This window comes from Tympanuchus pallidicinctus, unplaced genomic scaffold (assembly GCF_026119805.1).
Source record: "Tympanuchus pallidicinctus isolate F22 unplaced genomic scaffold, pur_lepc_1.0 scaffold9, whole genome shotgun sequence".
NCBI classification, from domain to species: Eukaryota; Metazoa; Chordata; class Aves; order Galliformes; family Phasianidae; genus Tympanuchus; species Tympanuchus pallidicinctus.
Genome location: NW_026294813.1, coordinates 2,957,098 through 2,981,411, shown reverse-complemented (window position 1 = coordinate 2,981,411; position 24,314 = coordinate 2,957,098). Strand labels below are relative to the sequence as shown.

Genomic DNA, 24,314 nt, shown 5'->3' with positions numbered 1-24,314 from the left:
GATTGGTCTTCATATACCTAAGTTTGCCTGATTTTCTTCCCCTCTCCCCCATGTGTTTGTATTTTAAAGTTTCTGCCATGTCTAGCTCTGTAGATTTCTGATCCCACTGTAACTTTGTTAAGTGAGAATGTGGTCTTTTCAGGATGAGTCTTGGGTATCTGGAGATGGTTTTTCTGCACACAGCGTTTTAACATCATCCTCTCAGAAGTAGCTGGGGAAACTGGGATTGTAAGAGAAGGTGCTAAGTGTTGTATGTCTCTATTCAGCGCACATGTTAGCAGAAACTTATATGAGTAGGCTGAGATGCGACTTTTCAGCCCTTCAAGTACAACAGCCAGTTTTCCTAAACTAAAATGGAACTAAACTATGTTTCATTCAAATTCCCTTTTTGTCCATTTAGATTTCATACTGTGTCTGTTGATTTAAAAATGCCAAAACATAAATTCGGAATGCAGTATATAGTATCAGAACATGTGAAAGTGATTTTTTCAGGCATGATACCCGTTAATGTGACAGAAGTGCTCTCCTTCCTTCTTTCTGATGACACTAATTTTTGATAGAAAGAAATAACGACATGTAATTTGGGATAGTGACTCTATGGAGAAAGTATACTTTAAACATATAGCTAATATAAGTTTTGTTTACAAAATTACTGACTTTAATTGCCACAGTTAACATTAATAACATGAATTATGTGCGATATTTTTTAAAAGAGCAGTTTACAGAAGTCACTCTGATTTATGCAACTTCTCTTAAACCTGCTGGGAGTTCTTTTTCTTCACTTCATTGTGTTTAGGTTTCCATCCTTGCTGGAAAGCTGAACAGTAGCTGTCATGAGGGTGTCCTCTGCAGCACCTCCTACGATACCTGCTGAGCTGCTGCCTTTATTATTTTCTTCTTCTACTCTTCTGGTTCAATTTAGAGAGATTAAAGCTTTGGAAGCTACTGTACACACATAATTATGTATTTTGCTACAGTGAGGCACTACAATAATTTATTATTTGCATAATGTACACTGGGACTCAGTTGTTTTAACCAGTGAAGTCATCTGTATCCTGCTTCAGCTGTTATGTCAGAACAGAAACTGATAGACAATTACAACTTAGCTAGGTTTAAGAACTGTGTGTTGTGAAAAGAACATGCTTTAAATAGTGTATAAAATCACTTTTTAAAAAAACTAATGAGATGCAGCATTATATGCCGATATTTTTGCTATGAAAAACAAATACTGTTTTCTTGTTTTCCTGTCCTCTCTCCTTTTTAATGTGTTTGTACTGACAGTTTCTTTTGGATTTATAAGGAGGGGGATGTATTTAGATAAATACTTAGCAAAATAACTAGTCTTCTTGCTGAGTTAAAAATGCACATAACTTAACTAATCAACTTAATTAAATCATAAAGCACTTAGAAGTCTAGTAATCAAAATAGGTAATTAATGCCAACATACTAAACAATATGGGAAAGCAAGTAGATGCTATTTTAAGAAAAGATTGCTAAAAAATTATGCAAGTAGTGAGGAAGGCATCTTACAAAATGTTTATATGTTTGTTGGATGAGAGGCACTTTTGCTTTTGGCAAAAATACAAAGAAACAAAGGCCTAGAGTCAGTAAAGTTTTTTTATTATAGTGTCGACTTTATGCAAGATATGTTCTATTCTGGCTCTGTTGTAAACAATCTAATATATTAAAGTAGAATGGAATAAGCACAACCAATTTCCATTAAGGAAATAGAAATAATTTGTATAGTAATTTTGAGCAGATACTCTCTATTGAGTTCCTAAAGTAAACAGAAGTGGAGGGAAAATTTTGACAAAACATTGTCAAAAGAAGGAATCTTGCCCTGTCTCAGTGATTGATTTAGTCTTTGCTATCAACTGGTTTAAGAGGTACTGATGTGTCATGTAATCCAGTTTAGTAATCTAGTCTCTAGTTTTAGAACTAGAGGAATAATTAGGATTCCATTCTGTGTTCCAGGCTGCTGACAATGTTGAGTCAATGTAAAATGTGACAGTTTTCATTGTTATTTTGATTCAACAGTGGCCTTGTCTGTTTTTGGTAATCATTAGGAAGTGATCTTTTTTTGGGGATAGCTCTCATGATTTTAACAACAGGTGAAAAGTTGAGGCAGTTGAAGACTGACTTGACTGAATTAATCTTTATCATAAAGATAACTCTAGTGATCTTTGATTATTGTAAACTAATTCATAGATTAATTATTCTTTGTATGGCAATCACAGCATGATCATTAATGTATGGTTAGTTGAACAGTGTACAAATTTTATCTTCTTTAGATACTAATCTATTTCCAGAACAGCATCACTACTTAATACTGACTCAAGTAATATATTTGGATGAATACAGGAAGATTGTATTTTATCAATTCTGATTCTTGTTAATCCCTTTCCCGTGCAGAACCATGTCCAGACTAACCCAGCTGGAGAGACTGGACCTAGGAAGTAATGAATTCACAGAAGTGGTGAGTTTTATCTAAGTAGAGCTTTGATTGTTCTATTAACACCTTTATTAAATAATCAATTTGTAATCATCAGATAAATGTAAAAATTGTCTCAAGGATTCTGCTACTGAGCAAATATTATTGATATCTATGCTTCTGTATGGGGCCTGTTTTTAAAATTGTGCATTTTCTTTTGCATATGAGTGTGTTTTTGAAAACAAAACACTGTGGCATAGTGGGACTAATGTGCCACTTAAATGTTAATGGTAGTATATGTATGATTTATAAAAGTAATGGCTTGACTTATAATAAATTCTGAACACTTATTTTTTTAATCTTATTTAGTGTTACAGTTCTATGAAAGCTGTGGGTGACTTGCCTTTTTAGTGGGTATAAGCTGTTTAGATTCAGGTTTTTTAGGTTTGAGTATTATTGAAAGAAAAGAAACAAAGTGAAGAAACGCAGCCCATAATATATATAGTCAGGATTTGACATCTGTCTGCTTCTGTGAGTACTTCCCCATATAAGGGAACTGAAATAGAAGAATAGTGAAATATACTGACCTACCACATGAAGTCAAACCTCTGTGCGTTACCAGTGGGTACTTCATTAACCACAGATCATGAACAGAGGAGCGCTTGCCTAGCTGTGTGGCTTGTTAGATGCAGAAGCGCATTTGAGGAAGCTCTACACTTAACTGAACTTGGTAGTTGTTCGGACGCAGTACAACATGCTTTGTATTACTTTCTCAGGAGAGAGATTTAAATGGTAAACACCCATGCTGTATATGCTTTCCTATGCATTGTCTTTCTCAGATACAATAAGTTGCAATGGGACCACAGCTGGTACTTCATTTTATGAATCAAACGGTTTACTTGTGATGTGCAGATGCACCATTTGTTTCCCAGTTTTCTAGTTTTATTTTGTCAATTTTGTCATTTCTGAAAAACAACTCTTATGGGCTGATAGAACTTAAGTATTTTTAGACCTCCTTCAGGAGAAAGAGAATTCTATGCAAGATGAACTTCTTGTATGCTCTAGCTGAAAAATAGCAGTGACTGTAAAAGATGATACTTTCTACGAAGATTTTAGTTCTATGAAGACTTCAGTAGAGTGATCAAGTTTTCATCATGTTTTGTATATCTTGTATATATATTTCAAAAAGTAAATTACCTGTTTTTTTTTTATCAACGAATGAAACAAATGTATGTAATTAGACATTACTTATGTTAGTTACATATATATGAGTTGCTGAAGTTTTTTTGCCTTTTTAAATAACTATTTTTTAAAATGGTTTCTCCTTACAGCCTGAAGTGCTTGAGCAACTGAGTGGGTTAAAGGAGTTTTGGATGGATGGTAATAGACTAACACTTATTCCAGGAGTAAGTTCCCTTTTTTTGTTTTAAACATGTAGTATTCTAATTTACAGTTGTATTTGCTTTAACAGCATATATATTGAAGTTGCTGTATAATTTTAATGTTACTTAAAACCAATAGGATAAATACTGCTTAAGGCTTAACTAACCTACTTAGAAGTTGTCACTGATCGTGATCGTTTTTGTGCACAGCTTCTTTTTCATTGACAGATCTGTCACCTAAAAATCATGTTCCAAATTGAGAAAGGGGTTAAAATCCTAGATCAAATTTTGATTCAAACTTAAGGCTGCCTAGTCCTTCCAAAGAGGAATTGTTTGCCTTAAGGAGCAAAATAGAAAATACAGGGTAAATGTCATGTGGCTTTCTGACTTTTTACTAGCAGTGCCTGTAAAGCAAACAGCGGCAGCTGAGGATTCTCTGCTGTGTGTACAAATTCCTGAGAAAACATTCTGACGTCTCTCAGTTGCTTAGGGTCCTGGGTGACGTGTGACTGAAGTACTAGTGAACTTGTGTTTGTGTTCTAGTAAAGCACTGTTGGAAATTTGGGAAGCAGCTGGTATGTTTTCAGACTCAAAATTATTAACAGTCTTTGGACATGGAGCTTTCTTGTCTGATCAGTAGTCCTCTGATACTGTAATATCTTCACTGTCTTTCTTCACTTCAGCTAATTATTCCTTGAGAAGAGTTGAGTATACACTGAATTTTTCTATTTCATAATAAAATAAAACTTCTACGTGAAAGCAAGTGCACTCTCTCCCTTGTAAAGATTTTAAATACTTGTGTGTACAAATCTTCATATGTAAATGTAATACAAGATTTACTTCAGCACTTTTTATCAGTATAATGTGCTGGTTCACTGTTATTGCTTTTGAGTTTATGTAGAATGCAACTTTATACAAAATTCAAACTCAAGCATTAGGAGACTTAACGTGGGTGGTATTATCTCCTTTTGTTACACTGTGTGCGTCTGTGTTGAGTCTGTTCTAAAGCTTCTGTCTATCCATGGTGACTGATCATACAGTTGCATTTAAAACTGACTTCAAAGAAACCTGCAGAATAACTGGTGTGTTTTTGTATGTAGCAACATGTTAAGCATATGTATTAGCAGAAAATAACTCATCATAAAGATAGGATATTCTGCATAAAATTGTTTTATCACTGTAAATACGTTTTCTCTTTTCCTGTGGTATTACGTTTCAGAGATAGTTTGTAGTTAAAACTTCTGGCTCTTGTTTAGAATATGCACTTCCTAGTATATTATTTTCTATTGCTTTTAGTTCATAGGCACTTTGAAACAACTGACCTACCTGGATGTTTCTAAAAACAACATCGAAATTGTTGAAGAAGGTATTTCAGGTTGTGAAAGCCTACAAGACCTATTGTTATCCAGTAATTCACTTCAGCAACTGCCAGAGACTATTGGTTTGTATTTTCAATTAATTCATGAATTAAAAAGTTTATGGTTTAGTCACAGAACACTATATAAATAATAAATATATATAAATAATATAAAAATATAAATAATATTTTAGACCTACATGTTGAGTGTTTTTAAGTTCCAGTTTTGGATAAAGTTGAATAAAACATAATTGATAAGTAATTGTCAACAGTAACAGAGCTTGAAAAAACAAGTATTTCCTATGACTAGTTTGCAGTAAGCTGGCAGATTAATCCTGTAAGCTCACCTTACCTTTTTTAGTAAATATATAGCTCTACAGCAATTTCAGGGAATACAGAAAGTATATTTCCCCCCCAACTTAGGATTAAAACTAAATTTAATGAACTCCATTTTGTTTTTAATTTTTTATTTATTTAGTTGTTCATGTTTTTTTTTTTCCCACAGGTTCCCTGAAGAAGGTAACAACTCTTAAAATTGATGAAAATCAGTTAATTTATTTGCCAGACTCTATTGGAGGGTATGTATTTAACCTAAATGAGATGCCAGACTGCTTTTCTGCAATCTTTTCTGTAACAGTGGTTCCTCTGTTGAATGGTTTACGTTTCTCTAATTGATTCATTTCCTTCTATATATTAATGTGATAATGAAACTGGTAGCAAATGTTTCGTACCTATTTCTTGGTTCTCAGTATGTATTCTACATATTTAAATAATATGTATCAAAACCTATGTTTCCCACTCATTAATGAGGCCACTGATCTATAAAAGAAATAGAATTTGAAGGGAAACAACATGGTTACAAAGGTATGCAGCTGCCTTAAAGTGTTCTTGCCTTTATCATTGCAGTGGCCATACTAAATGTGGCAGATGATAGAACTGGTATAAAAAGGCCTGGAAATAGTAAATCTAAGCATGCACAATTATTTTTCACCTGTTTATTAGTGGGATTTTTTAAATGTCTACCTCCATGTTCAGCAATTCAATTGAAAAGTCCCAAATGATGACAAAAATAAGTAGTTCATAATTAAATGCTAAACTGAGCATGGATATTTGTTCCAATGTGTTTTCTCCTATTGAAATTGATATAAGTATTGCTAGAATTTACAAAATACTACTCTGCCCACATGTCTTAACATTCACTGTTTCTTAATTCCCATTTAGCCATTTGTCCTATTCTGATTGTTTTCAGTTCCTTGACCGCCTCTGAAAGCTCTTGTCTGATGTCAATAGCAAGATTAAGGAAAAAATAAGAATTTAGGCAATTAGTAAATGAGTTTCTTGGATTCTAATTTTAGTTGAGTTTCAGTGTTTCATTTTGAATTTCATTTGCAATTGATACTGGTATCAATGTAATTTAAACTTAAAGCATTCCGTTATTTTTGGATAAATCAACCTGTAGAGCAGAGTATTACTTTTTTCAGGTTAATATCAGTAGAAGAACTGGACTGCAGTTTCAATGAGATTGAAACATTGCCTTCATCTGTTGGGCAACTATCTAACATAAGGACATTTGCTGCAGATCATAACTTCTTAACGCAGCTACCACCAGAGGTATGTATTTAGTTATAAAACTGAAAAACAAAGTATTTTCATGGGTATTAAACTGCATTGTTGATACATATTTTATTTGGACAACAGATTAATCATTCTTGAGTACTTTTTGTGTATATTTAATGACAACGTTTACAAATATACAAATAAATCTGAAAAGTTTTTGAAGCTAGTAGTAGAAATCAGTACCAATTCTGTGAGCACTAAAGGGATAATATATAAAAATAAACCTAATTATACTAAACAAGATAGCTGTAGACTGGTTGTTTTAAAGTAATAATAGATTGTATTTTTAGAGCTGTGAAGGTGAATTAATTCTCTGGATTCTTTTTTCAGATTGGAAATTGGAAGTATGTAACGGTATTGTTTCTGCATTCAAATAAACTTGAATTTCTCCCTGAAGAAATGGGTGACATGCAGAAATTGAAGGTCATCAACCTGAGTGACAATAGGTTTGTGAGCATATAATTCAAGTAAAAAATCATATAAAATGCAATGGCATTGAGTGTATTTTAGTGTAACTGGTATCTATCACCTGGTATCTATCGGATGTAAGTAGAGCCATTTTCTGAATGTTCTGTGCTACCTGTCATTACATCCCTCAATTCATAATCTGACTGCAATGCATGGATTTCATTTATTGTTCTTCCGCTTTAAGAAGCTATGTTTCTTTGATTAGGCATATGTTTGATTTAAGTACATGCACTGACATGTGGCTTAGATATGCCAATGGCTATTAGTATGTATTTTTTAATGGAATTCATTTGTCTATCCTCTTAAAATTTGCATTTGGTTTGCAGCTAAAAAATTAATAGCTTCCTGTATTGCATACAGGGGACACAAAACAGAAGTGTTGCGGTATACGATGCTCCCCCAGCATGTGTTGGAGAAGAGGGAGGATAGAGACATTTTTTATTAAAACTGGTCCATAAAAACTGGCAAAATGTCTTTTTGGATTCGTCAGTTTGCAGAATTGAAATGTGTTGGGAGAGATAAATTTGAACTCTCCCTTCTGTTCTCCAAATATAGTTTCTTTGTACTCTACCCTAAGCCTGATTTTATTCACACTTAAAAAAACCACAATTTTAGGTGTGACCCTTTTTTCTTAATTTTAGTACCTGTGTATATTGTTCAACATACCTGTGTATGTTGAAGGATTGCTGAGGATTCTTCTAATTAAAGTATAAAATAAATAGTATTGATTTTAAGTTCAGTAATTGATTTATATGCAGTGCTGATGGTTATCATAAAAATTGTGTTCAGGTCATTGACATGAGATAAATTCAGTTTGCCTTGTCTCATTTTTGCTAAAGTAGGCAGAAATGCATATTTAAAAAAAAAAAAAAAGGCCCTTTAACTGTCAAGTTGTAGTATTGATAAGTGTGTTTTCATAAACTTTTATTGCAATTTGCAGGCTGAAGAATTTGCCATTTACCTTTACAAAACTGCAACAGCTCACTGCCATGTGGCTATCGGACAATCAGGTAAAATATTCCAGGAGAAAAATTACAGACAGATGGTTGACTTTATTCCTAATTGAATTGATAAGTGATCTTTTGAATATTAAGTGAATTGTATGTGCATAAGTACTTCCTTGACATTTTGTCCATTCTCTCAAAATAAACAACACTGTGTCTCCCTTACTTTAGAGCTTATCTGTCAAAGCTTTTATATGAAACACAATTTCACAGATGTTGGAATTTCTTGTCATCTCTTAAACAAGAAAGGTGGTATTTGAAAAGTTGTTAGCACTTAAACGTATACAGTGGTGTGCTGCAGTTGCACCACTGTAGAAGATTTGCATAACCTCTTTTGTGTTAGGTTGCTTGTCCTATCTTTGAACTTTGTTGCTGTCCATATTTCAAGCTATTGAGAAGTAACTTGTGTACTCATGCCTTGTCTTATTCCTCTATATTCTACCAATTTCCTGTATGGCACTAAGGCTTTCAGGGCTTCCAGAAATTCTTTGATCTCAAGTGTGGTATACTGAAAGACTTCTGAAGAGTGAGAGTTACCAGTCTGATATCAATATTATATTTAAAAAAGAAAAAGCACAAAATTTTACTTTATATAGCTGTCCACAGGTGTAGATGACTAAGTGTGTCTGTGCATCCCAGATCAGCTTACTTTGGGACAACAATAAGTCCTAGCAAAAATAGGGTTATTTTTTTTTTATATCCAATTTATTCTCTTGAATTTGTTTTTTTCCATTCCCAAGAAAGTCATCTATTGACATGTATTAGCAATTTCATTCTCTGAAAATTATTCAGAGGGAAAATGAAGACTGCTCTGCCTTGCATTCTATAAGTTATGTAGATAATCTTTACTTTGTACACGTGTATGTTTTCTTAATGTAATTTTCTTTGATTTGCTTCTTAGTCAAAACCACTTATCCCCCTTCAAAAAGAAGCAGACCCTGACACACAGAAAACTGTGCTTACAAATTACATGTTCCCCCAGCAACCAAGGACTGAGGATGGTAAGGATTTCTTTTTCAACTTCCAGCATCATTAATTTGTTGCCTTTTCAAGTATAAATTAAAAAAATGCCATCCAGGAAAAAGAAGAAAAAAGAGGACTTTTATTTTGTGTAATGCATCCTATTCTTACAAGTGCTTGTTTTTTTCTTTAGTTATGTTCATATCTGACAATGAAAGCTTCAATCCATCTTTGTGGGAAGAACAGAGGAAACAGCGTGCTCAGGTGGCATTTGAGTGTGATGAAGACAAAGATGAGAGAGAGGCACCACCTCGGGTTAGTACTTCATTTATTTTTTACTACTGGTGTTTCTCTCTCTCTCTTTTTCCCATTGACATTCCTGACTCCCCTCCTTTTTTATTCCTTTGACTGCTGACTTAGCTCTGCTGAAGAAATCAAGACTTCATTTACTAGTTTAAGAGCATCAAACTGGGCTATTTTTTTTTTTCGTCATCATTAAAATGGAGCACATAATTATGAAATTGCTGGACTGGTGCTGGTACAGGAGAAGGATAGCTGGGAAATAATGGTTAATTCTGATTTTTATTTAAATACATAGCAGTTGCCATTACTCTTCCTGTTTGGTATCAACAGACAAATTTAAAGCAAAAATAATTGATTTGTAACTTTGCTGGGTTTTCTAAAATTTTTGTTAATCTAGGTAGATTCAAACTGCAAAGTGGAGATTCTAGGTTTTGCTCTGAGTGTTTTGTCTGAATCTATTGTCTATTTTAAAGCTTGATACTTTAATTACAGCTTTTAATTAAAATTAGAATATTACTTTTTATTACACAGGAAGGCAATTTGAAGAGGTATCCAACTCCATATCCTGATGAGCTGAAGAATATGGTCAAAACAGTGCAGACAATTGTACATAGGCTAAAGGATGAAGAGTCTACTGAAGATGTTGCTAAGGAATCAAAACGAGAAAGCCAGACAGCTTGTGTAAAAGATGTGGGGGTAAAGGTTAGATACAATCTTCTGACTTCACTGAAACTTCCAAATATCTAGATTGCCATTAATTCTTTTTAGTTCTTCTCTGTCCTCATTAATGCTCTGCATTAAAGAGCAGGGCTTACCTCTTCATCATATTAGGAATCACAGAATGTCAGGGTTTGGAAGAGACCTTGAAAAAATCATCTAGTTCAATGCCCCTGTTGGACCAGGAGCACTTAGATCAGGACACACAGGAACACATCCACACGAGTTTTGAATGTCTGCGTTGAAGGAGACCTTGCAGCTTCTCTGGGCAGCCTGTTCCAGTGTTCTGTACCCTCACCATGAAGAAGTCTGCAATATATGTCTGCTTGGTGTTAGCAATTTTCCTCTTAACGCTGAAAATGAAGATGTAGTGTAATAGGTGGTAGGACTGCTTGGCATGTCTTTGCTCGCTTGTTTTATTGTAGATACTCTTGGCTTTTTTTTTTTTTTTAATTTAACTGAAAGTTTAATGATATGAATTGACGCCAGTAGGGATGAGAGCGAAACCAATTGGAAAAGGGTGAGGAGTACAATGGGATAGTCTAGAGAGGTTTCTTTCTATCTCGTGTATTTCATACTTGCTCATTTCAAACATCATCTATTTCATAATTTTCCATAATATGTAATGTCAATTCTTGATATCATATGTTATTGAAAAGGGTTTCAAAATGTTTTTTGTACGAATGTTCTTAATCCTGTAGACTTCCGAAATTGTTCCAGTGAAGAATAAGGCTGATGAGAGAAAGCAGTATTCAGCAGGAAGCTCTGTGCAGAAGCCTACTGAACCAGAAGCTGAGCACTGCACTGCAAATTCGCAGATGGCTGCACTTGTTAAAACCTTGCAGAACACAAAAACAATTGTTAATCATGAAGACACGCTTGAGGTGAGGCATTGTGATGAACATTATAGCAGTCAAAGAGTTGTGCTGGTGTTGCATCAGACTTGTTTCTAAGAGAAATGAAAATTTATGTTGACAAGAGCAGAAAATTTCTATCCACAAGCACTGTTAGTACAGAAGGGTTTGTAATGCAATATTATTCTCACTTTACCTTATTATAAGTGCAAGTTGAAAAATGTAACAAAAAGTTCATAATGAAACTGTAGGCATTTAAAGAAAAATAAGCCAAGCTCAAAAATTGGTCTAAGTACTAAGCTCTGGAAAAGATTCTTTCTTAAATAGAATTTTCTGGTTTCCACTTGATTTTCAGCACCTTGGTAAATAATTGATTGTGACTGTTACTGAAATGTCAAAATATCTTGTCAGTAGGAACAAGCAAAATCTTGAGCATGTAAGTGATCGTGCCTGTTCATTTCAGTTAACAAGTGGGCTTTAAAATGTTTTTGTATGTATTTAGTAGTAAGATATATTAAGTATGACTTTTTTTAAGAAATAAGACACAGTTTCTGAACTCTTTGTACATCTGTGACAAATGTATATATTTTTTACTTTAGAACAGGTTTCAGCATTAATAGCATTTTGGAGGTTGTCAATTACTTGTCAATCACATCATGTAAAATGTTTTTTGTTGGTTTTTTTTTTTCAGTAGTTTCATGAACTGATTATTTTTTGTGTGTGTTGTGCAAGCACTGGAGCTTGCATTTATCATGTGATTAAGAGACTTTATGGCAAGCCATTGTTGCTGTTGCTGGGTCTTTTCCCCCATTGCATGTTCCTGCTATTATATGCATTCTGAAAACACTGATTCTGACAATTCTCTGCAGTTCAAAAACAATATTTTAAAAACAAAAACAAGAACAAAAAAAACAACAATCAGAACCCCACAAAAAAAAAAACCTAGTTGTCTAGCAGTGGCAGTCATTCTTTAAACCTGGCTGTATGCCAGTAAGGAAATCAGGCAGTAGTATGCAGTCAACTGTGGATACTAAATTCCTTACTTCCTTATAGTAACTTGCTACTGACTTTGTCTCAATCCACATAACTTTATATGCATAAAAGCTTTTCCTTTCATTGTTAATTGCACTTGTTAAATGTCACACTGAAGGGGAAGGGCAGAGGCAGCAAAGAGGTTATCTGTTCTTGTTACAGAGGAACAGGATTGTTATAAACTTGGTCACAACATGTTTGCTACTTCTCACTCAGTTTTACTGACCTCTGCTGTAGTCCAAAAGCTGGCCTGGTAGTTAGCCCCATGCAATTCATGGCACTGTATTTTGTAAAGATTTTTTTGTTTCATTACAGAGAATATTAATGAAAAAAAAAATTGTATTTTTGAAGATGACAGCAGCATATGGGCCAGGCAATAGAATTCTGAATCTATTGCGTGGCTGTTCTTGCAGGCAGCTTTGTCAGTTTATGTCTTTCAGAACTGCACTAAGATCCATGTGATGGTTAGGATCTAGTGATTTTTAGCCTAGATCTATTCAGCATCATTTATTCCTAAATATCTTCTCTTCCATTTGAAAGTTTATCCCAGTGTAAATTTCAAAATGAAAACCTAAGCTGAAGTTATCACCAATTTAACCATCATTCCCATTGAGTTCATCACACACAAAGCAAATGTGTATGTGCTGCATCTTAAAGATAATTCAGTGGTAAAAAGTTACTAAATTCGTTGGATTCATTGAATTACTAAATTCAATAGCGCCACAGAGTTGCTATGTTAGGTCTGTGTTACTTCACTACTGTGTTTACCTTCACTGTTTATTAGATAGAGTAATGGTTTAGATCAGTTTTACTTACCTTTAACCATTTATTTAAAATGCTCTCTATATAAAACTGTTTTTCCTTTAGCAGGAGTCAGAAGAACTCTCTTCTGATGAAGAGATGAAAATGGCAGAAATGCGTCCACCACTGATAGAAACTTCCATCAACCAACCAAAAGTGGTAGCTCTTAGCAACAGTAAAAAAGGTTAGATACTATTAAAAAAAGTATTGTGGGATTCTAATAATTCCTTGACTCAAAATGCCTAGTTTTTCCATTTAAATTATGTAAAAGGTGATTACATTTGTCTGTTAATGGAAAGTTAACTTGTTGTAAACAGAGAGTCTCCTGGGAGAAGTCTTGATTGGAAGCCATATTGGCCATGGTGATGATGAAGAAGTTGAGTGAAAGGTGGAAAACTGCCACCAAAACTTCCAGCCTGGATGTGGGAAGAGCAGGTTTGAGAGTGCTTGGAGAACTAGTTGGTGAAGTCCTCTGGTGGATCGTTTTTCACAAAAGTGGAGTTTGTCAGTACAGGTCACTTTTTAAGCATTACGTCTTAAGAGCACAAGAATAGGCCATTCCAAATGCTGGAAATTAAACAAGTAAGGCAGAAGGCTGGCTTAGCTTAGCAGGTATTGTCTTCTTGAACTTAGGCAGAAAAAGAAAGTCTGTGGCCACTGGAAGCAAGGTGAGGCAGCATGGGACAACTACAGAGATACTGTTTGCTACTGTAGGGAGAAAATTCTTGGTGGCTAAAGCTCACAGTTGAAGCTGGTAAGTATCGTGGTGGATAAAAACAGTGGCTACTTAGAAATACATTAACATACAGACTGGGGGAGAGGCAGCTGGAGAGCAGCCCCACAGAAATATGTCTGGGGTTGTGGTTGATGGCAAGTTGTATCTGAGTCAGCAGTATGCCAGACAGCCCAAAGGGCCAACTGTACCCTGTGGTGCACCATGTCCAGCATTTCCACTGTGGGAAGGGGAGGGATTGTCCTGCTTTGCTCTGCGCAGCCTCACCTCGAGCTCTGTGTGCAGTTGTGCCCCCAGTATTAGAAGGGCATAAAACTATAATATCATCCTAAAGAGGGCAGCGAAGACGGAAAAGAGTCTAGAAGTTAAGATGTATGAGGTTCAGCCCAAAGGATAAGGCCTCATGGTGGCTTACCACTTCTTCATGAGAAGAGCAGAGGAGCAGGTGCCCATCTCTTCTTTCTGGTCACAGCAACTGAATCTGAGGGAAAGGCATGGAGCTGTGCCAGGGGAGGGTCAGGTTGGAGGTTAGGAAGAAGCTCATCCAGAGAATGGATGGGCATTGAAACAGGATCCCTGTGCAGCATTCGTGGCCCAGGCTGACGGAGTTCAAGAGGCATTTGGATAATGCTCTCAGACATAGGATTTGAATTTTGGATGTTCCCATGTGGAGCCAGGAGTTGGACTTTGTGATGCTTCTGGTCCTCTTCCAACTTGGTAAACTCTTTTGATTCTGTGAATAGAGGAAAGAATCCTTTCCTTGAGTATGATTGAGAAAGCTGTGCTGACATTCCTATTTTGTTAATCAGTTTAAAGTCAAAGGGGAAGAAAAATGTTTTGTGGTTTTGAGAACTGTTAGCTTGAGTACTCTCTCGATAGAGAATTGCAGAAAATGGTATTTGCCTTGGAAATGTTCCATACTTGCTGCTTCTTCTTCTCCCACATTTTGTTGATTATTGCTGTTGTTGGCAGCAATGTCACTTCTTTAAATTTCTCAGAGAAGCTGTGCTCTCTTTGTAAGTCTTAAGAATAAAGTTGTTCCAGTTTCTTTTTTTTCCATAATTACCTTACTCTTTTATTATTATTATTTCCTCTCAAAAGAAACATCTGATCATTGTTTTTGTTAACTGAGATACTATGGTTTATGTTACTTCTCTAGAAGATAATTTCAGTCTGGATAACCATTTCCATTGGAGGAAACTAAATTTTTAAGTCTGAGAGCAAATTGTATTTTGTTCCATATAATGTCCCTAGTCCAGTACTTTCCAGGAAAAAAAAAAAAGCTCTCCTGGCTGTTGTATGTAAGAGGATAAGGTTTTTTTTGAGGATGGAGGAAGGAAAAGCCACTGAGGCAGCCAGAAAAGTCTGCTGAGCATTTGCAATGGATAAGTAAATTCTTTTATCAGAGGATGATGGAATAGTTTGCTCAGAGAAGTTGCCCTGTCACTGGAGGCATTCAGGGCCAGGTTGGATGAGTCTTGTGGCAACCTGAGCTGTTGGATGGCAACCCCGTCTATGATGGGAGAGTTGGAAAGAGGTGACTTCCAGGGTTTTTTCCAACTCCATCCACTTTAAGATTCTGTGAAAAAAATGGTGTTTATTAATATTGTCTTTAGGCTCTTATAACTGGCTGAAAAGTCAAAACTTCTCTCATCTCTTAGCTAAAAAATAGTTTCTCAAAAAGTATGCTTTTAGCACCCATATCTGTGTCTAGAAGAAAAAAAAAAAAAAAAGTTTTTATTTGTATGCTTATGTTTGCTCATGTCAGAGTCACAGCTGGCTTGGAGTCTTGCATATCAGTTATTTTTATACAGATACCAATTTTAAGCGTGCATATATTAATCAATATTAATATATCTTATTAATATATTAATAATATAACATATTAATATATCTAATTAATCAATATTAATATATTAATCAAGTAATTCTGAAAATGTCCTATGTGATCTGTGAAGTATGGGAATGCATTGCATCCCAACCATGCAAAAGAACTTTTTTTTTTTTTTTTTTTTTTTTTTACATTTGTAAAACTATATACATCGTCAGTGATCTAATTCTTTCCATACTGTTTGGTGCACTAAATAGCTATTTAACAATGATTTAATGTTAAAAAGCAAGACATGTGTAAGCCTTAAAAATCCTGTATTTGAAGCGGCATACTTTGTTTTCATTGGGGCGAATAGAGTAATGCAACTGAAAACTTTGGGCTTATTGTAGAAGGAATGAAAATTGTAAAAAATATCATTTGATGGATATGTTTGGGAAATAATGCAACACTGGTTTATGCCAAGGAAACTTGGCAAATTTAGATATAAAGATGAGTACTGTTGATGTTGAACCAAATATTTCAGAAGTAATAGAAACTACTGCCAGCAGTCTTCTGTGAATTTATAAAAAGGTTGTAAAAGAATTACTGAAAATTAATATATAAGATAGTAAGTATCATTCAGGAACAGTGTATGATTTCGTAACACTGTGATTTAAACACATTAAATGGCTGTTAAGCAGATTTGTGTCTATAACTAAATTCGCATTTTTTGTTACAGATGATTCAAAAGATGCTGATTCCTTATCAGATGAAGCTACCCATAACAGTAATCAAAATAACAGCAACTGTTCCTCTCCTTCTCGAATGTCAGATTCTGTTTCCTTAAATACTGATAGCAGCCAAGATATTTCTCTCTGTTCTCCAGACAAAGAAACAAATGCTGCTGTTTTATCCAAGTTCAGGTTTGTAGAACACTGTATCAAACTAAGCTAGTATAATAGCAAAACATTATTCGATCATTCAAATTACATGTCCATTTGTTTAATTAATCATTCATTAAATAGTCTGAAGTTTTAATATTTCAAAATAATGTTAAGTAGTAGTGTTTCAAGAAAAAAGCAATGAAAAAAAAACGGGACAAATTTGGAGACCAATTTTAGTATGAAAGATACGATTCCATCTCTTGTTACAACAGGGTATAATAATTTCATCCTTAATTTCTGCTATCCCTGCAAAATACTTCCAGTATAACATTTTAAAAGCTCTATTTTTATTTGCATAATGTTGAAAATAGTGAAGATCCGTTTGATTGCTAACATGATTATTAAAAAGCTTTTAGAATCTTTTGAAGAATGCACTTAAAGATTTCTGGCTTTTTTTTGTGTATGTGTGTCAATGAAAGCAAGAATTTTGCTTACAGTTGTCTTGGAGCTTGGTGTTGTTTTATGAGAAATTTAAGTTACAGTTGCTTTATACTTTTAACATTTTTGAACTACCCTTAATTATTCCTGTGTAAGTTAAGTAGCTTTATGTAAGGATAGGTGATTAGCAGATATATCTGCCTCAAAACAGTTTTAGATCACTCAAGAAAGGAAGAGGTTGTAATGCAGTAATAATGAATTGCTTACCCCTTTCCAAGGACCAGAGCTTGCTTAAACACTCAGAAGAAGGTAATATCCAAGTAGAGATCCTTCACTTGTGCTGCCAACCCTTAAATGTGGTTTGCACAAGTGAATTGCTTCCACCTGTACTCCCAGGGCTGGCTGTGTCCCTTCAACAGTTGCTCAATCGTTGGTTCAGGCCCTGACCTAACAGCTCCCACGCACTGTCTGAAATCAGAACGTGATGCTAATCAGCAAAGCAAACTCTCTGAATAACAAATTTTTGTAATGGTAAGATAGCAAATCCATAAATTTATTTGTAAATTGGTTTTTGTCCTGCATTGTGTGTGCAGCATGGCCATGTTGCACATCAGTTTTTCTAAATTTTCTTGAAGGAATATCTTCAATCCCTTAGGAATATTGTTTGTGAATCATCTTTTCTTGCAGGCGAGAAGATGAAAATTTGAATAATCTTTTGCAAAATGGAGGTGAAATGAACATTACTGCAGAAGAAGAAATAAATATGCAAGAGAAAGTTACAAATCTGTCTGAATACGAACTGAGCATTGAAGAAAGAATAGGTCTGATAGGAAAAGGTGTGGATCTAAGTAGTCCTACAGAGGAGACTCACAAATTAGACCAAATAAACATGAATATCAATAAACTGGCTAGTGAAGAGGCAGTGCCAGTTCCCATAGAAAGAATAAAGCCACAGGAAGTAGTGTCAGTAAAGGGCTTGATGAATAATGTTACAAAAGAAGAAGGTGAGCACTTGGAAAATGGAAATAGGTATCCTATAAATAAAGTAAATGGGCATCCTGAGGAATCAGTACAGTCTCCCAGTAAAGATGAACTACTGAGAAGCACTACAGTTGATGGCAACTCTTCCACTGAGCTGTCTATTTCACGGAGCACTGAAGATCTGTCACCACAGAGAAGTGCTACTGTAACGAAGTCTCACAGCATCACCAATATGGACCCTGGTGGTCTGAAAGTCTATGATATTGTCAGTGACAGTGGATCTCCACAGCCAAACTCAGTGGTAAAATCTTCATCTGGTAATGCAGATGGGAAAAACATAGTCAGAAGTAAATCTGCTACTCTTCTATATGATCAGCCTTTGCAAGTTTTTCCTGGATCGTCGTCATCATCTGATTTAATATTGTCTACAAAAACTCCATTCAAGTTGGACTCAAATCACAATCCTGAAGGTGGTAATGTAGTGAGAGGATCAGTGCCAGGTGGTCCACAGATGTTTTCCACTCCCCAGTATAACATTCAGTACAGCAGCAGTACAGCAGCAAAAGACACCTTGTGGCCCCAGAAACAAAGCACCCAAGTAGAACAAAGCAATTTACCTCCTTCACGTCTGCTGAGGTCTGACAGCACAGAAGCACCCAGCTATGTAAAACATTCTGCCAATATGAATTTCTCCAATCACAACAATGTCCGTGCCACTGCTGCATACAGCACTCATCAGCGAATGGCTGGTAGACATATAGACATGTGGGCTGTTCCACCAAATGACAGACTGCTCCCTGGAGCAACAAGGCACACTCTTCAAAGACAGAGCAGTGTATCCTCTACTGCTTCTGTAAATGTTGGTGATGCTGGACCTTCAAGGCGGGCCCAGGTTCCTGAAGGGGATTATTTAACATACAGAGATTTGCATTCAATGGGAAGAGCTCCACCAGTAATGTCAGGGCAGCAGAGACCTCTTTCTGCCAGGACGTACAGCATTGATGGTCCAAACGTACCTCGGCCACAGAGTGCTCGTCCATCAGTGAATGAAATACCAGAAAGAACTATGTCAGTTAGTGACTTTAATTACTCTCGGACTAGCCCTTCAAAGAGATCAAATCCAAGAGTTAACTCTGAGCACTCTTTGTTAGACCCTACAGGAAAAAGTAAAGTCCCTCATGACTGGAGGGAACAAGTGCTGCGACATATTGAGGCTAAAAAGCTAGAAAAGGTAAAAATAATTTTATTTTTTCTACTTTTCTGTAATCTAGGCATTAAGTTAAATATCTATGTTTTGAGCAGCTTTTAATTACCAGTAAAATTATATTTCTGTTCTACTACTTCTTTTAAAAGGTAAACATGTTTATGAAGAGTATGTGAAAAACAGTCTCTAAATGAAATGTTTCCCTGTAGAAAAAGGTCCCTGATGCTTTTACATCATACTTGCCAGCTTAGTCCAATAACCTTTGAATACATTAAATGTCCTGTTGACCTTCTGGACTGCAAGTCCAACTTTTTTTAGGTCGAGTAATTTTTGTTGTTAATAACATTAATATGTTGTCTTCATATTATACTATTCTGTTACCTTTCTTGAGCTTTCTCTTCTGCATTTTTTCCTTATTTCTTCATTTCAAGAACAAGGAAAAGAACATCAGTAAAATGCATTTCCTAGTATAGGTCTACAGCTTCAAATGCGGAGGAGCTGAAAAAAATAGTTGCCATTTTTTTGCTCCAAGCCAGTTGTCTTTTGAAGTTGGATATTTGACAGACTGTTGAATGAATATTTATAACTGAGAGCACATAAAAATCTTGCTCATTTCATGAAATCACAGGAGATTTTGATATAACTAGAGTAATGATGAACAGGATTCTTTATGTACCTTAATGCCATCAAAAATTTGAGCTGATATGGAAACATGAACAGTTATGCATCTTCAAAGAAATTGGATGGAGACTGGGAGAACGTATGGTATGCTACCCAGCAGAACCACTGTAAAATCACATAACTAAATACTGGCCAGGATACCATCAACCTGACTTTGTTTCCTTGGAAGGGAAGTCAATTTGGTTTTGTTTAATTTGCATAATTCCTAGTTATAAAAAGAGATGTTTGTTTTCAATGTCTGCACAACAGCCATAGCTGTTCTTGTGATCCGTTTTGAGTCACATAGAACAAAAGAACAAATATTTTAAGGCAAAGTATTATGCTAAGGTGTAGTGGACCATTTGTCATACAAAGCTGTCACAGAACGTTCCAATCTTAATCAAAGGTGCATATTCTAATGTTAAATTCCCCTGTATGCATATATATAATCTTAAGCCAAACAATGGAAAATGAAAAAAATTGCACAGCGCTGGAGTATAGGGGGAAACTTGAGTGCACTGCTAGAGCTATTTGGCTTTAGTTCATTCTTACGCTGTCTGTTTCACATGTTAGAAATGATGTTTAATACATCAAATGAAAACTGCCCTGGTAGTAGAAATTTAGTCACCTTGACTTAATACCCTTTATATCTGTTCATATTTTTTCTTCCATGCTTTTTATGTAAACCTTAATTATTGTTTCTTACTAGAAGGATATGGAATAGTTGCTCCTGGGTTCTTAGCTGTGCATCTATCTAAGATATATTAATAGTGTGCCTTTTCTGTGCGTGCTTCTTTTATTCTGGCCTTAAAGCATTTTAAAGAAGATTTTACTAAGCTAAGACTTATGAGTTTAAAGGTGAATATGCGTATAATTGTCTATTTTATATTTTCTGGGATATGATTGGCTTTAAAACAAACAAACAAACAAACTATAGAAATGCAGATGCAATCCTGTATGGCAGCTGGCAAATATGATAATGTAGAAATTCACTGGATATTTCTTTTTTCTTTTAAAATAATGGCTTCAGGTATGATTGTACTTAAAATGTATTTCTAATATGGGAGCTTAATCTACAGAACAGACTTCTGAAGTTGTTACGAAGTCTGGAAAAAAAATCAGTATTTACTTGAAGAAGTGAATACTTCGTTTAAAGAACAAACAGTTATTGGAAATTGCTTTGACAAAGCTCATGGTTTTATAATGCTGTTTCCCTTTCTTTCAAAGTACAAGACATAGCACTGATAAATCAAGTATACAAAATTAAGTATTATGATGAATATTTAATTCATATCTTTGTGCCTGTTGTGCACAACAATATGGGTTAATAATCTTAATTTCTTTTGAGTCTGGTATTGAATTAATCACTTTTTAAATTTTTATCCAATACTTACTAAGAAAAAGTATGTGAAGAATGTGTGGTGGCTTTGACTTGTTGAGGGTTTGTGATGTGGAGATGGTGTTCAGGCTTTTGTCTTTTCTTCTTTTGTTTTGGGTTGTTTCATTTGTTTGTTTGTTTTTTGTGGTTGGAGGGGAGTGGTGGTGAGTGAGGCTCCTGGACTACTTTTTTGCTTGGTTTCTATAGAATTTAGTAACAGGATGAGATAGGGAAAGGCTTGTTGGGCAAAATTGGGGAAGTCTGAATTATGTTATATTTATCAGATTTTTTTTAACCTCATTCAAGCAAAAGGAAACTTTCAAGAATTTAGTTTGTATGAGGAGACGTATAAGAATATTTTAAATCCTGCAAAAATATTAATAGCAGATTTCCAGCAAGTAAACAGAATCTATAAATTCCTTTGACAAGATTTAAGACACCATATTCTGATGAACTAAAATTATCCACGTGCTGAAGGAAAGTGAATATAGTTCATAAGACCTCTTGTAAATCTTTCTTTTGCATATTTTCTGGAGAAATAATTTTCTTATCTAATGCAAAGCTGATTTTACTGTGGGATAGAGAAGATTTCTTTAAATGTCAAGCTGCTCCCTAGTGGTTACATGTAGGAAGCTGTAGGAAAGTGTGCAATGAATTCTGTCCCCTCAGTCTCAGTACCAAAGCTTTTAAATTCAGTGTACGGGTGAGCTTTTAAGAACAGTAACGTATTTCATCACACTTCCTTTTTCAAGGGAGACTTGCCGGTTTTTCTGACAAGTAATTGTAACTTTCTAGTTATGTTGAAAGTTTTCATTTAGGAATTTAAGCTAAGATACTGTCTCTTTATAATTTTAGAATCACACACATTTTATTGTGTTTTAGAGGAATTTCTTAAACTGAAGAGTAAATATCTGTAAGAGTTATCTGCAAATACTGGAGTTGGTAGAAACAGTGTATCTGTCACTTACATAGGTGTATTTTCCTTTTTTGTTTTTGTGGATTGCTTGAGAGTTTATCAGATGCATTTTTGCTTTCAATTATAATTTTGTCTGGAATTAAGTGCTCTATTATTTAAATCTCATTCATTAACCTTTTCAGAACAGGAAGAATTGCAAAAAACAAGTCATAAAAGTAGGTGCTTACTTTCCTATTCAGAAACTAAAATATAGGTGGTTTTACTATGACAGTTCTCAGTGTATGGTACCTTCTTCAAAGAAATAAAGAAGTCCAACTGATACAGGCTTGCAGTTTTAATCAGTTCAGATTTTTTTCACTGTTGTTTGTTTCTCTGTGATCCTGATGTGGAAAAATATTAGTATTGCCTCACAGCTTTTTCCAAGTTAAGCTTTTACAACATAACAAGGAAAATAACTTCAGTAGGTCTGTGCAGGAATAAAACTAAGTTCCTTAGTATTTGTAAGGTCACAGACTAATTGAATTTTGTTAGTTCCTATTATATACCAAAGTTTCATGGATTATGATAAGCAAATGCTACATCATAATATCTATGTGAAGTAACTTTTGGAAAAAGTGGAAGGTTGAGGATATACTTTTTGTATTATGTGTACCTGTAGAGCATGGAACAGCAACAGTGTACATATTGTACAAGGAAGCCATAAGAAATTTACATAGAATATGTCAAGTACAAAACTATGGAGTGTGTAGATAAATGGTGGAACAAGAAGTGATTACTTTGCCTTAAATATCTCAAAACAGCAAGGCTGTGAATATATTAAGAAGTCCCTTAATGTCTCTGGGCCAGGATAGACTCATTTTATCTTAGAAATAAGATTTTTTTTAAGAAGGCTATTGCAAAATGCATACTTCAAGCAGTCTTAAAATTACTACATTATCTGGAAGAAATTTTACTCAGTAAATTCCACTCTTTATCATCTTGCACCTAAGTAAGTGTGTTAAGAAACTTTGGTTCCAGAAAGATGCTCGTTTCATTCTCTTACAAGCAGTGAATAGAGAATGTTTTCACTCTTAGCATTCACAAAGAATGTTAAAACAGCAGCAAATCTGCACTTCTAGCTGCCTGAATCTAAGCTGATTCCATTAGTCTGCTTACTGACTATAAACCTGATTTATATACAGGATATTTTATCTGTCTATATAATATATATTTATATATATAATATTATATAATAAATATATATAATTTTAATATATAATATTATATATATATTATATATACACATTTTATATTTTTAATATATATAAGATCATTTTTTCCTTGATATAATGTAGCTTTCAATTTGTGTACTTCAGCCAGTCTCGAGTAACATTTAAGAAAAAAAAAAAAAAGAACATATAATGTATATTGGTTAGCATCTATCTAGGTTAGAGTACCTGAAATGGGATTTCTCAAAAATCAGACGAGTTTTTTGGTGACATCTGCTTACTCCCCTTTCTGGAAGAATCTTCTCTGGTGCAGCAATCTCCAGAGAATTTCTAAAGAAATGTGCAACCTTCATCATGCATTTTGAAAAACAAAATTATAGAGATACTGCTCTCTTTCCAAATGCCCCAGATTCTCTCTTCCAAGATAAAAATAAGTAGAGCAAGAATGCTTCCTAAACTGATCGCTGGGAATATCTGCTTGTGTTGAGTTACAACTTTTTTACAACTTTGGGTTTTGATGTTTTACAGCATATCTCTTACTATTACCGTTTTTTTGACAAGGCTGTGATTTTTCATGTGTTTTATAATTATTTCATTTGTCAGGTAGAATATGAGGGAGTTTCCATCTGCACAGTTTTTTATATTGTTTTGTTCTTGCAACAAAAGTCTTTGGCAAAATACTTACGTCCACTGCTTTCTTTCTGTCACCCTGGCCAGCATTAGCAGAGGTTAGGTCTGCAAAGTAAAATAGCTCAAAACCAAATCTCTCTTCTGTTCTTGAGCTTTTGTTACATTCTTCATTACCTGCAGTGGCATGGGAATAGTTTTTTTGATTGTTTGTTTGCTTGTTTTTTAATGAGGCTCCATGATCTTCAAATCTCTGTATGAGTTATTGTTTGTACTGTACCAATAATAAGGGGGAAAATAAGACAAAATAGTGACAACTGGTAATCAACTGATTTTTTACAGGTGTTTGTCTTGACTGCCAGCTGTTCTTCCCACAATGTACTCTATATATTGTAAATTTATTAAAAATGTGGGAATTTTGACAACCTGTGAACCTATGTTGTTTTCCAAATACATGAACGTTTGAATGACTTTATTTACATGTAAATCTGCATGTACTGTGCTGACTGCATGCTGATTTACAGTAAATAAAGGTAAACATAGGAGACA

At 34.7% G+C, this 24,314-nt stretch overlaps 1 protein-coding gene across 10 annotated transcripts in view; it reads left to right on the top strand.

The window, feature by feature from the left end:
- The window catches only part of ERBIN (erbb2 interacting protein), a 110,948-nt gene that overhangs the window by 76,528 nt on the left and 10,106 nt on the right, over nucleotides 1–24,314 (top strand). For 7 of the 10 annotated variants that reach the window (XM_052670012.1, XM_052670014.1, XM_052670009.1 and 4 more), the window contains 14 exons: nucleotides 2,413–2,476; nucleotides 3,763–3,837; nucleotides 5,110–5,254; nucleotides 5,676–5,748; nucleotides 6,652–6,781; nucleotides 7,118–7,233; nucleotides 8,196–8,265; nucleotides 9,161–9,260; nucleotides 9,413–9,534; nucleotides 10,054–10,224; nucleotides 10,941–11,123; nucleotides 12,993–13,110; nucleotides 16,209–16,392; nucleotides 17,479–19,003. In XM_052670012.1, the coding sequence (XP_052525972.1) occupies nucleotides 2,413–2,476; nucleotides 3,763–3,837; nucleotides 5,110–5,254; nucleotides 5,676–5,748; nucleotides 6,652–6,781; nucleotides 7,118–7,233; nucleotides 8,196–8,265; nucleotides 9,161–9,260; nucleotides 9,413–9,534; nucleotides 10,054–10,224; nucleotides 10,941–11,123; nucleotides 12,993–13,110; nucleotides 16,209–16,392; nucleotides 17,479–19,003 (3,076 nt within the window). The remainder of the gene's footprint in view (nucleotides 1–2,412; nucleotides 2,477–3,762; nucleotides 3,838–5,109; nucleotides 5,255–5,675; nucleotides 5,749–6,651; nucleotides 6,782–7,117; nucleotides 7,234–8,195; nucleotides 8,266–9,160; nucleotides 9,261–9,412; nucleotides 9,535–10,053; nucleotides 10,225–10,940; nucleotides 11,124–12,992; nucleotides 13,111–16,208; nucleotides 16,393–17,478; nucleotides 19,004–24,314) is intronic. The other 3 variants (XM_052670019.1, XM_052670016.1, XM_052670017.1) reach the window with 2 other exon arrangements.